Source organism: Ranitomeya variabilis, chromosome 3 (genome assembly GCF_051348905.1).
Source record: "Ranitomeya variabilis isolate aRanVar5 chromosome 3, aRanVar5.hap1, whole genome shotgun sequence".
Taxonomy (NCBI): Eukaryota; Metazoa; Chordata; class Amphibia; order Anura; family Dendrobatidae; genus Ranitomeya; species Ranitomeya variabilis.
The window spans coordinates 693075822-693092556 of NC_135234.1; the positions used below are offsets into that span (position 1 = coordinate 693075822).

Genomic DNA, 16735 nt, shown 5'->3' on the forward strand with positions numbered 1-16735 from the left:
TATGAACCCCACCCAATCCATGGCGGTTGATCACACTTTTACCTCTCTGTGATTGCTCCTATTTAGAATGATTACATGAGATTTCTGGATATTTGCTGATATCTAATGTGTCCTATTTGCTTGGGTGCAGTTCAATCGACGACTGTCAGAAGAGCTGACGCAGAAGAGGTGGCAGAGGGCATCGCCTGCCATTCAGATGAACAAAGGTCCCCAGGTACAGAATGACCCCACCATGTAGCCGATGAGGCTTGGGTTGTCTGCCTTTTGAATTACTATTTCTTTTTATCATAAGTCCTTAAGTTTTCTACTTCTTTCAAGGTAATAAAACAGTATAACCAGTCATCTCTTACCCATATCTGTAAACTTGATGACTCCTTAAAGTCTATCTAGCTAAAGGGGTTGTCCTAACTCCAGAAGAGACCTCTGACCTACAGGTTGGAGCGGTGCTGCGCTGTCCTCCGCTATCTCCGTCAGTCTAACAATGGGGTATTTCCGAGCCCTGTTCTCAGGGTGGGCTCCGCAGTGCTCCGGCCCCCAGCTGTCAGCATTACATTGGTTTTGTGGATAGGTGATAACTTGCTGAGACGGGGCGACCCCCTTTAGTGATACTTCTAGTGTTCATGGATCACTGGTCAGTTTGCTGCTCACATCCTAAATACCCAATTTTCTGTCACTTCATCTCCTTCGCAGATCATCATTTTGTCTGAACCTGCACATAGATGGTTCATTGTATCTGTCTTCATCATTAGACCCGAGGAAATAAGGAAATGTTTTTTTTTTTTCACCACCATTGCTCTGTCTGCCCAAATTACCATACCATCCGCCGTATACTATGCAAAAAGTAACACGAATTAATGTATAGATTAGAGTTGAACAAAACTGATTTGCGTTGCCCTATTCTGGCACTCAGGCCGGACCTCCCTTGCAGCCGGACTTCACTTCTGCACCCAGAATCCTCAGCAATAAAAAGTTGGGGGCAATAATCTATACTGGAGTTAAAGGGCACCTGTCACCATGAACATGCAGTGCAATCTGCGGGCACCATGTCTGAGCAGGGGGGACCTAGGAGACCGAGGTTTAGTTTTTGTTGGAACACGTTCACTATATCTTTTGTTTTCTTCATTTAAATAGACGATTGTCAGCACGATTTTGTAATATGAAATAAAGACACGGCTGTAATACTGATCACAGTGACACCTTCGGTGGAGAAATGCGCATTGTTGTTCTTCTTCTGCTAATTAGATTTGGGGGAACAGGGGCCGGACTGTACAGGGGTCTTCTCCTCTGTCTGTGATTCCTCGGCCCCTCTGCTACCGCCGATCAGGATTACAACGCTAGTACAGCCATGTCTTTACTTTACATTACAAAATCCTGCTGACGGGTTCTCTATAAATTTTTGGTCCAATGGGTGATCTTACCAGTGGTTGACTCCTCTATAACATGGCGCCTGCAGGTTGGACTGCATATTCATGGTGACTGATTCCCTTTAAAAATAGATGTGCACTGGCGTTCATACTGGTCTTCAGTCCCTTCAGCTGACGGCATTTTAGGTGTCTCTTGCACTTAATAAACCCCATGACCGTGCGATGCCCATCATGATATCACAGGGCTCCATAAGTCCTAGAGGTGCCAAGAATGCCATCCACATAGGACAAGTGAAGACTGCTTGTCTGGCTGTGTGTGCCATTGTGTTTAGGTCCGAATCCCCTGCCCTTAATGCATACGAATATTGTAAAAACGACATATCTTACTGCCACTAGGGGGCGTTATCTGCAATGATGTTCTCATCCTGGATACTTATGGCTTATCCTCAGGATATACAAAAAATATCTCCAAGGTGCCGTCCGAGTGCTCGTTCCTGGATCTATTTAGAAAATGGGGCACTGCTGGAAATCTGGAGGTGGGCACACGTGTGGTTCATTCTCTGTCACTGATGGGCATACATAGATGGTGTGTTTGGTGGCCAGGGGCGGATATTACATGTGTCAGTCTGTACAATACTCTAGCTTCTGATTAATAGACCTTTACACTTTGCATCCTGCCGGCTATAAAGATTTCTTTCATAAAAGTTATGTTCTTTGTGAGAACTTTTTTTTTTTTTTTTTTTTTTTTTTAATCTTTTTGCTTCCTTCCTTCTTTTTTTTTTTTTTCTTTACAAAGGCCGGGAGAATAAAAGCTGTCGGGATAGTGGGCATTGAGCGGAAGCTGGAGGAGAAAAGAAAAGAGACCGACAAGAACATTTCCGAGGTTAGTGTACATTTTCTTGTGTTTGAGTCACGATCTCTGGCCATTATTGGCTACCAGCACGCAGTCCGCACACTTATCTATTCATTTTTTTATATATTTAAAGGGATCAGTTGTTGTCAAACCATGCTTTATATATATCATATGCATCTTATATTATACCAACTTTTTTTTTTAATTATTTAACCCCTTAGTGACGGCCAATTTTGACCTTAAAGGGAACCTGTCACCTGAATTTGGCGGGACCAGTTTTGGGTCATATGGGTGGGGTTTTCGGGAGTTTGATTCACCCTTTCCTTACCCGCTGGCTGCATGCTGGCCGCAATATTGGATTGAAGTTCATTCTCTGTCCTCCGGAGTACACGCCAGCGCAAGGCAATTGCCTTGCGCTGGCGTGTACTCCGGAGGACAGAGAATGAACTTCAATCCAATATTGCGGCCAGCATGCAGCCAGCGGGTAAGGAAAGGGTGAATCAAACACCCGAAAACCCCGCCCATATGACCCAAAACTGGTCCCGCCAAATTCAGGTGACAGGTTCCCTTTAATGACTGGGCCAAATTTTACAATTCTGACCACTATCACTTTATGAGGTTATAACTCTAGAATGCTTCAACGGATCCCATTGATTCTGGGAATGTTTTTTCGTGACCTATTGTTCTTCATGTCAGTGGTAAAATTTCTTTGATATAACTTGCATTTATTTCTAAAAAAAAACAGAAATTTGGCAAAAATTTTGAAAAATTTGCAATGTTCAAACTGAATTTTTGTGCCATTAAATCAGAGTCCTATCACACAAAATAGTTAATAAATAACATTTCCCACATGTCTACTTTACATCAGCACAATTTTGGAAACATAATTTTGTTTGTTAGGAAGTCATAAGGGTTAAAAGTTGACCAGCGATTTCTCATTTTTCCAACAAAATTTACAAAACCATTTTTTTAGGGACCACCTCACATTTGAAGTGACTTTGGGGGGGTCAATATAACAGAAAATACCCAAAAGTGACACCATTCTGAAAAACTGAACCCCTCAAGGTGCATTTTTACTGGTTGTAAAATATTTTTATCATATTTCCCATTAATAGACACAGCAGTTGCTGTAAATGTTGTACGATCAGCGTCTAATAACTCCCAATACCCACAATGACTATGCACCCACGTCTGCGTTGAGATGGCTTATGTGACCAGTAATTCATCTCTGTAGGTTTTACACCCAAATAGACTGTTTTTACAAAAGTCTTATTAAAGTAATATTTAAAGGGGTTGTCCACTATTGGAAAATACATTATAAATGGGTTCAGGAAGATGTGAAAAAAAGGTAAAATGATACTCTCCCCCTGCATCAGCACTGCCGCTCCGTACTCTGTGCTGTGTGCCAGGGTGGTCCCCTCTAGGTCACTGAATGGCCACAGTGCTCATGTGACGCCAGACGCTGTGCCTCATGTCATGTGGGGGATGCATTGCTGAGGTCGGAGGAGTGGAGCCAATCCAGGAGATGAGTATGGTTTTGGATTTTTTGCTTGTTTTTTTTTCTTCTTCACCTTTTTCAGCACATTGAAAGGGTAACATCTATACAAAACACCCAACACCTCAATATTAAAGTGAAAAGGTAAGAAAAGCCCAAAGAGTATATAAGCCTATTAAACAATATTTTATTAGAACAATTTAAAACAAAAAATTAAAGAAAAATGTATTGGCATGCCTCCTAAAGAAGTACTAACCAAACGTGCGTTGGGGTCAGCATTGCTATCATCACAAACATTGCTACATACATGTAAGTTTATTCTATTTCTAGTGTGCACATTTCTAGCTTCTACTTAGGAAAGTTTACCTATATTTAATTGCATTGTATAAGGGCTTTAATAATTCTCATACATATGGTTACATGTATGTATTTCCACCGGAGTCCCTGCATTAGTGCCTAGCAGCCTCTGGTGCCAATAAATTAATTTTTTTTTTTTTTTTTTATAAATTGTTCTAATAAAATATTGTTTTCTAGGCTTATATATTCTTAGGGTTTTTCTTACTCTTCGCTTTAACATTAAAAGGGTAGTATAATCTCCAATCTTCAGGGGCGTACCACTCCCTTGCCTTCTGGCTTCCTGCTTACTGAAGGTGGTGATTGGCTGACAGACTGGACTAGCGACATGGCTGCACTGCTCGCCGAAAAGTTGTGCAGTTTTGCCTCGTAGGAGCTCAGGGGCACTGAAGCTGGCTGGATCTGGTGATTTGGCTTTATCTGGTGACAGCAGTGACCAGAGCTGCGTGCACCCATTCAGTACCTACACTAGCCCACTGTTTCTGTGGGTGATGGCTTAGCAGTAGGGTAGAGCCGGTCAGCCAGCCTCCTTCATACATTGTTTTGCCGGCATTGAAGATCAGTAGCAAAGTTGCTTGAACCCTGGAGTGGCTTCCGATGGGGGCACCTGATATATATATATATATATATACATATACATACATACACACACACGTATATATATCTCTTATACATACAAAAGCTTTCATTAGTATTTTTTTCCTTTAATCCCGTGTATTTGTAACCATGGGGAGGAGAGCCGGCCTGCTTGCCTTACATTTTTGTTTTGCTCTCCAGCTAAGCTTGGGGATGACTTCATGTTCCCGGTGCCTCCTCCACCTGTGATTTCTGTCATTCTGGGGATTTTCTCATTCATGATGTATTATTCATTTGTTATTTTTTTGAAACCCAGAGCAAACAATAGGCCGCTCATAAAAGAGGCACAATACCCAGATTACCCACGGCCAGAGCCTGACATAACTTGCTTTTTCCGATTCTCTTTGTTTTTGTGAACGTGTGGAATTTTGTTAATTAGTTTATTTGTTTTGTGGTTTCTTGTAACACGCCTATAGGGGCATCTACACATCATAGAGGGACTTTTTCTACCAAGACCCCCTCTTAGAGCTAGAGCAGAAAGCCGCTAGCGATCCATGCTGCCATGCTGCATTTTTCTCGATCTGCTGATAACAATGTCACCTGTCAAGTCCAGCATTTCATATTCTCACAATGTATTAGAGCGCCACTCCAGCTCTTTGTTTCTTTTTCAGCGCTGGAGTGGTCCTTTTAATGTAAGCCCCCTTCCTCGGTCACAAACTCATCCTCCGACGTCTTCACCGCTTTTTGGCACCTCTCCGATCCCGACTGGCCGGAAGTCAGAAGCTACGTCACAAGCTCTCACTGCAAGCCTATGAGAGCCAGAACCGGGCCTTCATAGACTTACACTGATTAGTGACCTCCGCAGCTCCAGGAAACCCTGGCACAGCCGAACCGTCACTTTCTGCCGGAGACCGATGGGAACAACGACGAAAACCAGAAAAACGCCTTAACGTGAGGATCAGACAAGGACATGGGACTTACATTTAAAGCTCCACTCCCTCTGTGAAATAAAACAAAACACTGGAGTGGTGCTTTAAGGCCGCCGTGGCACAGTGCTTCCAAAAACATCCATTTCACCTGCATTACGATCGGCCCCATAGCCTTGCAGGTGATATTGCCGTTTTACTTTAGGATGAAGTGATATATAGCCGCGCGCCTCTCTAGCTCCTGTTTGATAGGATTGCACTTCATGTTTGCTCACATCCTGGCTTTTTGTGGTCTGTATGTCTGTTTTTATCATCCTTATTTATTGTCCGCAATAATAAAAAAAAAAAAGGCCCAGTTCAGTCTTTTCTGTAATTTTTGGATCAGTGAAAAATGCAAATGATATTAATAGCATCCATGTGGTCTGTAACGTATAGACTGTGCTCAGGATGCAATACCGGACCCGAATGCCGTGTGTCCCGATCTGGGCATATATGGGGTAGCTGGCAGGAGACGCGGCGTTTGGGTCAGGTATTGCATCCTGGGCGTGGTCCATGTTCTGTGGACGTGTGACACCGACCTTTGGGTCACATCATTGGGGCCGAGCATCCTGATACCTTCAATGGTTCCATGTCACCGTGTTGCTCCAAAAACATCTTTTTTTTTTTTTCTCCCCACTGAGTTTAACAGTTGTATAAAAGGGGATGTGACTCCATCATCACTCCTGCCCACTGTGTGTTGTAAAGATGCCATGGAACTCTTTTTTTTTTTTTTTTTTTTTTTTTGGGGAGGGGTTGGTGTGTTTTGTTATGTTTTTTTCCTACGTTTCTAAGAGGAGCCTGAAAGAGCAAAAAGTAAAAAAAAACAAAAAAAACCTAATTGAGTTTATAAGTGCAGATTACCAGCAATTATGAACCAAAATGCTGAGTTCATTGCACATCAGAGTTTGCAGACATACCGTATGTTTGATGTCATTGAATAGTAATAATACTGATAAAAATGACAATCATAAATGTGTCATTTTATATAGCGCCAGCATATTCCGCGGACTCTCCAGTTCATCAGGGACACGTACAGACAATATCGGCGCTGTAGAGTAATCCCTAATTCTACAGTGTAATCAGAGGAGTGCGGGCCCTGCGCCCCGGAGCTTACAATCTGTGAGGACGGGAGGTAAAGGTGCTCGGATTGTGTAGTGCCGCCATTAAAGAGGTTCCATTCTCAAAATGATCCAGTAATTTGGGACTCAAAGGAAAAAAAGAATGGCAATGGCGTCTTTTGTTGTAACAGTATGAAGATGGCAAAATGGTCCGTCCCGTGCTCCCATCGGGTCCTTCTTGAGTGACTAATGGACGCTGGATTGTAAAACGCGGCTATGGCCGGCACAAAGGTCTGATCTGCACAAACTGTATAGATTTTTTTCTCTTTTTTCTGTCTGGAATCTCTCGGGACTGAGATCAGAGGCTTTTGCTCTGGACATTGTTTTCAGATCCGCAGATGTCTGTTAACTGTTCACTACCAGATTTCTTCTGCTGCCAGGAAGTGTATTACAAAATAAGGTAGAGGGCTTGTTCCTTTTCACTAAAGTTTCTCCCCTGGCTACAGTTTGTTATTAAAAAAACAAAAAAAAAACAAGCCATGGTGTACTCACCTTCCCCAGGTCCACCAGTGAGTCTCTGACGCTGCAGTTCTGACATCACCTCAATAGCACTGCAGCCAATCGGTGAGCTTAGCGTCTCTGAAAGGGATGTGCCACCTACGCTGGCTTAACCTCTGAGCTCATTGATTGGTCGCCATGCTGTTGAGGTGACGTCAGCCCCAATGCCAGACTCCGGGAGCAGTGGTGGACACTCGCTGGTAGACCTGGGGAAGGTGAGTATAGATCAAATTTTTTATAATAAACTATAGCCAGGGTAGAAACTTAATTGAAAGGGAACAACCCCTTTAATCTAGGCCAATTTCTAATGATGTAAAACTGTATACAGATACAAATTTTTATATTTCAAGTATTTGATTTTCCCATAAATGAGTAATTGATCCCATCAGAGCCACCCGGATCTCCTTTAAAGGGATCCTGTCTTGATGATAACGCTGTCTCATGTGCCAATATCATTTTATAAAGCAGGAGGAGCTGATCACATTTTTTTGTAGTTTTGTGTAAAAATGCTTCTCTGCTCCGTTAAGAGTCCAGTGGGCGGCCCTGATCTTTGATTGACTGCCCAGTAGCTGAAAATAAAATCTAATGCATGTGCCCATATGTTTGTTTAGAGCAGTGACACTGTGGGTGTAAAATACAGCCTGTGACTCTACATGGGGCAGAAAATCACAATCGCTGACATTCTTTCCCCTGTATGCAGAAGACCACTAATAGTTATTTAGAGTCCGCAGACCTCATTCCTGCAAATTTTAAACATATCAACATTCTGGGCATTCAAATGGGTTTTTGTAATCAGTTATTGGAAAAACCCTTTAGGAAGCTGGTCATACCCACAATAAAAGCATATGAGAGCTTGCTCATTAAAGTGAATATGTCAGCAAGATTTGCTATGTAATCTGAGGACAGCATCAGGTAGCTGCTGAGATACTGATTTCAGGGATGTGTCACTTATTAGTCTGTGTGCTGTTTCCATACAATGAATGTTTTATCACCAGGAGATTATCACTGCCCAGACTAGCTCCCTGGTACTACCTGGTCCAACCACGCCCCCTCCTCTGATAAGCAGCTCACTGTCAATAGACAATGTACATAGAAAAACTGGAAGGGTGGAGTCAGCTTTCTAAGCTGCTACCTCCTAGAAACTGTCACAACTGCTGCATCCAGTAAACTAAGTGATACATGCTTGGAATCAGGGTCTCTTTTCCTACATTATGCTGCTCTCAGATGAGGTAGCAAAAATCTGGTGACAAATTCCGTTTGAAGCATACCTCTCATTTCACACAAAATCTGCAGAAAAGTATGATCTTCCTGCCATCATCCTTAACAACAAGGTGAAACCAGTTTAATGTGTCCAGGAACTGTCCACATTCTTGCGCTATATGTATCTTGCCATCTGCACTTCATCAGCATTCTACCAGCACTACAGGAGCAAGAGCTTCCTTTTGCACTTTTCCCAGCATGCATTGCTGTAGTCATTGTCGAGCGGCTTTTCTTTCCTGAGCTGAGAGCCTGCCTCTCTGTTATGTCTTCATGCTGTATGCCAGGCTGGAGAGTAGAAACAGAGTTGTGCCCACACTTCCTGTAATCCCTCTTTGTTCTTGGTGTCGCTGCTGCTTCTAGACAAAGGATTACACTTGACAACAGGCAGTAGACAGAAGGGAGACACCTGGTGCCTGGCACTTTTGGAGTGATTTATGGAGGGCACGACAACATAATTTAGCATTAAGTGATTTGCAGATTGTCTATATATCACATCACATATCATATTGTCTAATATCAAGTGCAGGGGCCTTTTAAAAAGTTGGGTCTCTAGGGTCAGAACATGACATACTATGTTATAGGGCACAACATCATCTGTGCTCTACTATTGGGTACACAGATACAGAAATGGAGCCGGGGCAGCAGGGAGGTCTCCTGAGCACACGGAGGGTCAGCAGCATCTGTGCTCTACTATTGGGTACACAGGTGCAGAAATGGAGCCGGGGCAGCAGGGAGGTCTCCTGAGCACACGGAGGGTCAGCAGCCTCTGTGCTCTACTATTGGGTACACAGGTACAGGAATGGAGCCGGGGCAGCAGGGAGGTCTCCTGAGCACACGGAGGGTCAGCAGCATCTCTGCTCTACTATTGGGTACACAGGTGCAGGAATGGAGCCGGGGCAGCAGGGAGGTCTCCTGAGCACACGGAGGGTCAGCAGCATCTCTGCTCTACTATTGGGTACACAGGTACAGGAATGGAGCCGGGACAGCAGGGAGGTCTCCTGAGCACACAGAGGGTCAGCAGCCTCTGTGCTCTACTATTGGGTACACAGATACAGAAATGGAGCCGGGGCAGCAGTGAGGTCTCCTGAGCACACGGAGGGTCAGCAGCATCTCTGCTCTACTATTGGGTACACAGGTGCAGGAATGGAGCCGAGGGCAGCAGGGAGGTCTCCTGAGCACACGGAGGGTCAGCAGCATCTCTGCTCTACTATTGGGTACACAGGTGCAGGAATGGAGCCGGGGCAGCAGGGAGGTCTCCTGAGCACACGGAGGGTCAGCAGCATCTCTGCTCTACTATTGGGTACACAGATACAGGAATGGAGCCGGGGCAGCAGGGAGGTCTCCTGAGCACACGGAGGGTCAGCAGCCTCTGTGCTCTACTATTGGGTACACAGGTGCAGGAATGGAGCCGGGGCAGCAGGGAGGTCTCCTGAGCACACGGAGGGTCAGCAGCCTCTGTGCGCTACTATTGGGTACACAGGTGCAGGAATGGAGCCGGGGCAGCAGGGAGGTCTCCTGAGCACACAGAGGGTCAGCAGCCTCTGTGCTCTACTATTGGGTACACAGGTGCAGGAATGGAGCTGGGGCAGCAGGGAGGTCTCCTGAGCACACGGAGGGTCAGCAGCCTCTGTGCACTACTATTGGGTACACAGGTGCAGGAATGGAGCCGGGGCAGCAGGGAGGTCTCCTGAGCACACAGAGGGTCAGCAGCCTCTGTGCTCTACTATTGGGTACACAGATACAGAAATGGAGCCGGGGCAGCAGGGAGGTCTCCTGAGCACACGGAGGGTCAGCAGCCTCTGTGCTCTACTATTGGGTACACAGGTGCAGGAATGGAGCCGGGGCAGCAGGGAGGTCTCCTGAGCACACGGAGGGTCAGCAGCCTCTGTGCTCTACTATTGGGTACACAGGTGCAGGAATGGAGCCGGGGCAGCAGGGAGGTCTCCTGAGCACACAGAGGGTCAGCAGCCTCTGTGCTCTACTATTGGGTACACAGATACAGAAATGGAGCCGGGGCAGCAGGGAGGTCTCCTGAGCACACGGAGGGTCAGCAGCCTCTGTGCTCTACTATTGGGTACACAGGTGCAGGAATGGAGCCGGGGCAGCAGGGAGGTCTCCTGAGCACACGGAGGGTCAGCAGCATCTGTGCTCTACTATTGGGTACACAGGTGCAGGAATGGAGTCGGGGCAGCAGGGAGGTCTCCTGAGCACACGGAGGGTCAGCAGCCTCTGTGCTCTACTATTGGGTACACAGGTGCAGGAATGGAGCCGGGGCAGCAGGGAGGTCTCCTGAGCACACAGAGGGTCAGCAGCCTCTGTGCTCTACTATTGGGTACACAGATACAGAAATGGAGCCGGGGCAGCAGGGAGGTCTCCTGAGCACACGGAGGGTCAGCAGCATCTCTGCTCTACTATTGGGGTACACAGATACAGGAATGGAGCCGGGGCAGCAGGGAGGTCTCCTGAGCACACGGAGGGTCAGCAGCCTCTGTGCTCTACTATTGGGTACACAGGTGCAGGAATGGAGTCGGGGCAGCAGGGAGGTCTCCTGAGCACACGGAGGGTCAGCAGCATCTGTGCTCTACTATTGGGTACACAGGTGCAGGAATGGAGCCGGGGCAGCAGGGAGGTCTCCTGAGCACACGGAGGGTCAGCAGCATCTCTGCTCTACTATTGGGGTACACAGATACAGGAATGGAGCCGGGGCAGCAGGGAGGTCTCCTGAGCACACGGAGGGTCAGCAGCCTCTGTGCTCTACTATTGGGTACACAGGTGCAGGAATGGAGTCGGGGCAGCAGGGAGGTCTCCTGAGCACACGGAGGGTCAGCAGCATCTGTGCTCTACTATTGGGTACACAGGTGCAGGAATGGAGTCGGGGCAGCAGGGAGGTCTCCTGAGCACACGGAGGGTCAGCAGCCTCTGTGCTCTACTATTGGGTACACAGGTGCAGGAATGGAGCCGAGGGCAGCAGGGAGGTCTCCTGAGCACACGGAGGGTCAGCAGCATCTCTGCTCTACTATTGGGTACACAGGTGCAGGAATGGAGCCGGGGCAGCAGGGAGGTCTCCTGAGCACACGGAGGGTCAGCAGCATCTCTGCTCTACTATTGGGTACACAGATACAGGAATGGAGCCGGGGCAGCAGGGAGGTCTCCTGAGCACACGGAGGGTCAGCAGCCTCTGTGCTCTACTATTGGGTACACAGGTGCAGGAATGGAGCCAGGGCAGCAGGGAGGTCTCCTGAGCACACGGAGGGTCAGCAGCCTCTGTGCTCTACTATTGGGTACACAGGTGCAGGAATGGAGCCGGGGCAGCAGGGAGGTCTCCTGAGCACACGGAGGGTCAGCAGCCTCATTGCTCTACTTTTGGGTACACAGGTGCAGGAATGGAGCCAGGGCAGCAGGGAGGTCTCCTGAGCACACGGAGGGTCAGCAGCCTCTGTGCTCTACTATTGGGTACACAGGTGCAGGAATGGAGTCGGGGCAGCAGGGAGGTCTCCTGAGCACACGGAGGGTCAGCAGCATCTGTGCTCTACTATTGGGTACACAGGTGCAGGAATGGAGCCGGGGCAGCAGGGAGGTCTCCTGAGCACACGGAGGGTCAGCAGCATCTCTGCTCTACTATTGGGGTACACAGATACAGGAATGGAGCCGGGGCAGCAGGGAGGTCTCCTGAGCACACGGAGGGTCAGCAGCCTCTGTGCTCTACTATTGGGTACACAGGTGCAGGAATGGAGTCGGGGCAGCAGGGAGGTCTCCTGAGCACACGGAGGGTCAGCAGCATCTGTGCTCTACTATTGGGTACACAGGTGCAGGAATGGAGTCGGGGCAGCAGGGAGGTCTCCTGAGCACACGGAGGGTCAGCAGCCTCTGTGCTCTACTATTGGGTACACAGGTGCAGGAATGGAGCCGAGGGCAGCAGGGAGGTCTCCTGAGCACACGGAGGGTCAGCAGCATCTCTGCTCTACTATTGGGTACACAGGTGCAGGAATGGAGCCGGGGCAGCAGGGAGGTCTCCTGAGCACACGGAGGGTCAGCAGCATCTCTGCTCTACTATTGGGTACACAGATACAGGAATGGAGCCGGGGCAGCAGGGAGGTCTCCTGAGCACACGGAGGGTCAGCAGCCTCTGTGCTCTACTATTGGGTACACAGGTGCAGGAATGGAGCCAGGGCAGCAGGGAGGTCTCCTGAGCACACGGAGGGTCAGCAGCCTCTGTGCTCTACTATTGGGTACACAGGTGCAGGAATGGAGCCGGGGCAGCAGGGAGGTCTCCTGAGCACACGGAGGGTCAGCAGCCTCATTGCTCTACTTTTGGGTACACAGGTGCAGGAATGGAGCCAGGGCAGCAGGGAGGTCTCCTGAGCACACGGAGGGTCAGCAGCCTCTGTGCTCTACTATTGGGTACACAGGTGCAGGAATGGAGCCAGGGCAGCAGGGAGGTCTCCTGAGCACACGGAGGGTCAGCAGCCTCTGTGCTCTACTATTGGGTACACAGGTGCAGGAATGGAGCCGGGGCGGCAGGGAGGTCTCCTGAGCACAGAGAGGGTCAGCAGCCTCTGTGCTCTACTATTGGGTACACAGGTGCAGGAATGGAGCCGGGGCAGCAGGGAGGTCTCCTGAGCACACAGAGGGTCAGCAGCCTCTGTGCTCTACTATTGGGTACACAGGTGCAGGAATGGAGCCGAGGGCAGCAGGGAGGTCTCCTGAGCACACCACACGGAGGGTCAGCAGTCTCTGTTCTCTACTATTGGGTACACAGGTGAAGGAATGGAGCCGGGGCAGCAGGGAGGTCTCCTGAGCACACAGAGGGTCAGCAGCCTCTGTGCTCTACTATTGGGTACACAGGTGCAGGAATGGAGCCGGGGCAGCAGGGAGGTCTCCTGAGCACACGGAGGGTCAGCAGCCTCTGTGCTCTACTATTGGGTACACAGGTGCAGGAATGGAGCCAGGGCAGCAGGGAGGTCTCCTGAGCACACGGAGGGTCAGCAGCCTCTGTGCTCTACTATTGGGTACACAGATGCAGGAATGGAGCCGGGGGCAGCAGGGAGGTCTCCTGAGGGCACAGATGGTCAGCAGAGCCAGGTTGTTGTAGGATATAATTTTATAGGCTGAGTAAAATGGCATCTTTTTATTCTTCCAGCGGATTAACTGGTCATAGTGGTTCATCTGAAGTCTGAAGGGAGACGTGTAGCTGGGGGTGATCATTACTTTCATGCATTATTTTTTTCTTCGGGTCGTCTCATTATAGTTAAGACAATTTCATGTAAAAATCACGGACGAGTATTTCTGCAGTAGATAAATAGCGGGACGTCCGGCTGCAGCGTTGTGCCTTCTCTGGCTGTACTGTAATTAATGAGAGAATGTACAGCGCTCGGGGGGCTTCCTGCGTCTGCTGCTGCCCGCTGATAAGGCCGCAGTGATGTTGTATTGTGTTTAACGGAGGAAGTTCCTGTTAGGTGTGTGCCTGGTCCCCTTTGTCCTCACTTCTTTCCCTCTTTAGGGCGATGAGTTGTAGCGGGTTATTAATTAGTTTTAAGAAGACTTTGACCCGTTGACAAGTCCACGTTATGAAGCCTAAAGGCGAAAGTGAAGCAAACTGTCCAAGTGGTAGACCTGCAGGCTCTCAGAGGCTACTTTTTGTTTTTGCGCACACAGCATAAAAATTTATCTGAATTCGGGCTAAAAAATTTCGACAGTGTCAGCAATGAAATTCCCATGTGTTAAGTGTGGATTTTGTTGCTGCTTTTGGTGTGGAATTTAACCTTAGATGTCAGGTATTGTAATGATTTAAATCCATTCTTAAAATTTGCTTCAGTTCTTAAAATTTGGCTCTAGTTTTGAGAACCTGCAGTGAATTTTTCTTTTGTTGTTAAACTCTGGTTCACAAACATCGTAAATTCTAATTTTGCTGTGGAATTTTGGTGCTGATTCTGTGACAAATGTGCAAATTTAGCCTTGGAAGCCCATTTTTTTTCTTAGGGCATGGTCACATATCTATGGACCATATATCTATGACTTGCATCTGCATTTTTCACCAGTTTTCTCCTTTGCAGACTCTGTTTCTAATTTGCAGTTGACTCTTAGCTACTGGGTGGAGACTGTCTGCTATGAGGTCTCTCATACAGTAAACGCACAGTGACATTAATGATTCCTATTTCTTTTCCCTTTGGTAACAGACAGAAGCAGCAACAGTTGGAGGGGATTATACAGCAGTACTGACCAGTGTAGCTGCGAATCCCCCTCTGCATACAGTCATACAGTGGCATGTGAAAGTTTGAGAACCCCTGTTCAAAATTACTGTTATTGTGAAGCTGAAGATGAAATGATCTCTAGTAGTCTAAAAATAAAGATGACATATTTCCTATGTCTTTTAGGCAAAAAAAAGTAATTTTTGCATATTAAAAAATACAAAAAGTAAAATATGCCTATGCCAAAGTTTGAGCACCACTGGAAATTTGCCTGCTCACATAACTTGACCATGGATTCAGACCTTAATTAGCCTGTTAGCATTGTTCACTATCATCGTTGGGAAAGGCAAGGTAATGCAAATTTCTCAGCTTTATAAAAACCCAGCCTCCTCTAACCTTGTGCCAAGAAAAGCAGCCATGGATTATTCTAAGCAGCTGCCTAACACTCTGAAAATGGTGGAAGCCCACAAAGCAGGAGAAGGCTGTAAGATAGCAAAGCGTTTTCAAGTTGCCCTTTCATGAGTTAGAAATATAATTAAGAAATGACAGTTAACAAGAACAGTGGAGGTGAAGATGAGGTCTGGAAGACCAAACAAAATTTCAGTGAGAGCTGCTCGTAGAATTGCTAGTGAGGCAAATCAGAACCCCTGCTTGCAAAAGACCTTCAGAAAGATTTAGCAGACTCTGGAGTTGTGGTACATCGTTCTACTGTTCAGAGACACCTGCACAAATATGCCCTTCATGGAAGAGTCATCAGAAGAAAACCTCTCCTGTGTCCTCACCATAAAATTCAGCATCAGAAGTATGCAAAACAACATCTAAACAAGTCTGATGCATTTTGGAAACAAGTCCTGTGGACTGGTGAGGTTAAAATAGAACTATTTGGCCACAATGATCAAATGTATGTGTGGCGAAGAAAGGGCACAAAATTTTAGGAAAAGAACATCTCGACAACCATTAAGCATGGTGGTGGATCAATCATGCTTTGGGATTGTGTTGCAGCCAATGGAACGGGAACCTTTCACGTGTAGAGAAAAGAGTGGATTCAATTAAATTTCAACAAATTCTTGAAGCAAACATAACACCAGCTGTAAAAAAGCGGAAGTTGAAAAGAGTATGGCTTCTACAAATGGATAATGATTCTACATACACTTCAGAATCCACGTTAGACTACCTTAAAAGGCACAAGCTGAAGTTTTACAATGAATTGAAAATCTGTGGCTAGGTTTCAAAATAGCAGTGCATACAAGACGACCCTGGAATCTCACAGAACTGGAAGAATTTTCCAAGGAGGAATGGATGAAAATTCATCAAACAAGAACTGAAAGACTCCTGGCTGGCTACAAACAGCGTTTACTAAAGGAGGGTGCTACTTGGTACCAACCATACAGGGTGCCCAAACTTTTGCATCAGCCCATTTTCTTTTTTGCAATTTTTAAAATGTAAAAGATTTTTTTCCCTTCTCCCCTCTTCCCTTCTCCCCTCTTCCCTTCTCCCCTCTTCCCTTCTCCCCTCTTCCCTTCTCCCCTCTTCCCTTCTCCCCTCTTCCCTTCTCCCCTCTTCCCTTCTCCCCTCTTCCCTTCTCCCCTCTTCGCTTCACCCCTCTTGTCTTCTCCCTTCTCCCCTCTTGTCTTCTCCCCTCTTGCCTTCTCCCCTCTTGCCTTCTCCCCTCTTGCCTTCTCCCCTCTTGCCTTCTCCCCTCTTGCCTTCTCGCCTCTTGCCTTCTCGCCTCTTGCCTTCTCGCCTCTTGCCTTCTCGCCTCTTGCCTTCTCGCCTCTTGCCTTCTCGCCTCTTCCCTTCTCGCCTCTTCCCTTCTCGCCACTTCCCTTCTCGCCTCTTCCCTTCTAGCCTCTTCCCCTCTCTCTCTCGATAATTTAAGAGACTGATGTACTGGTCCCAGTAAAGACCCCTGATGAGTTGCTCAACACTCACTTTATTTGGTGCCAGTCAGGTCACTGATATTATACTCTTATGTTACCTGATGCATATATTATTGGATGTGAGGACAGCGGCTCCACATGTGGTGGACTTTCTATAAAGTCACACTATTGAGGAAGTATTATT

General features: G+C 47.3%; 1 protein-coding gene across 1 annotated transcript in view; it reads left to right on the plus strand.

The window, feature by feature from the left end:
- VPS36 (vacuolar protein sorting 36 homolog) overlaps positions 1-16735 on the plus strand; it is a 45254-nt gene that overhangs the window by 21479 nt on the left and 7040 nt on the right. Inside the window, exons 5-6 of the mRNA XM_077298150.1 lie at positions 131-214; positions 2161-2247. Of these exons, the coding sequence (XP_077154265.1) occupies positions 131-214; positions 2161-2247 (171 nt within the window). The remainder of the gene's footprint in view (positions 1-130; positions 215-2160; positions 2248-16735) is intronic.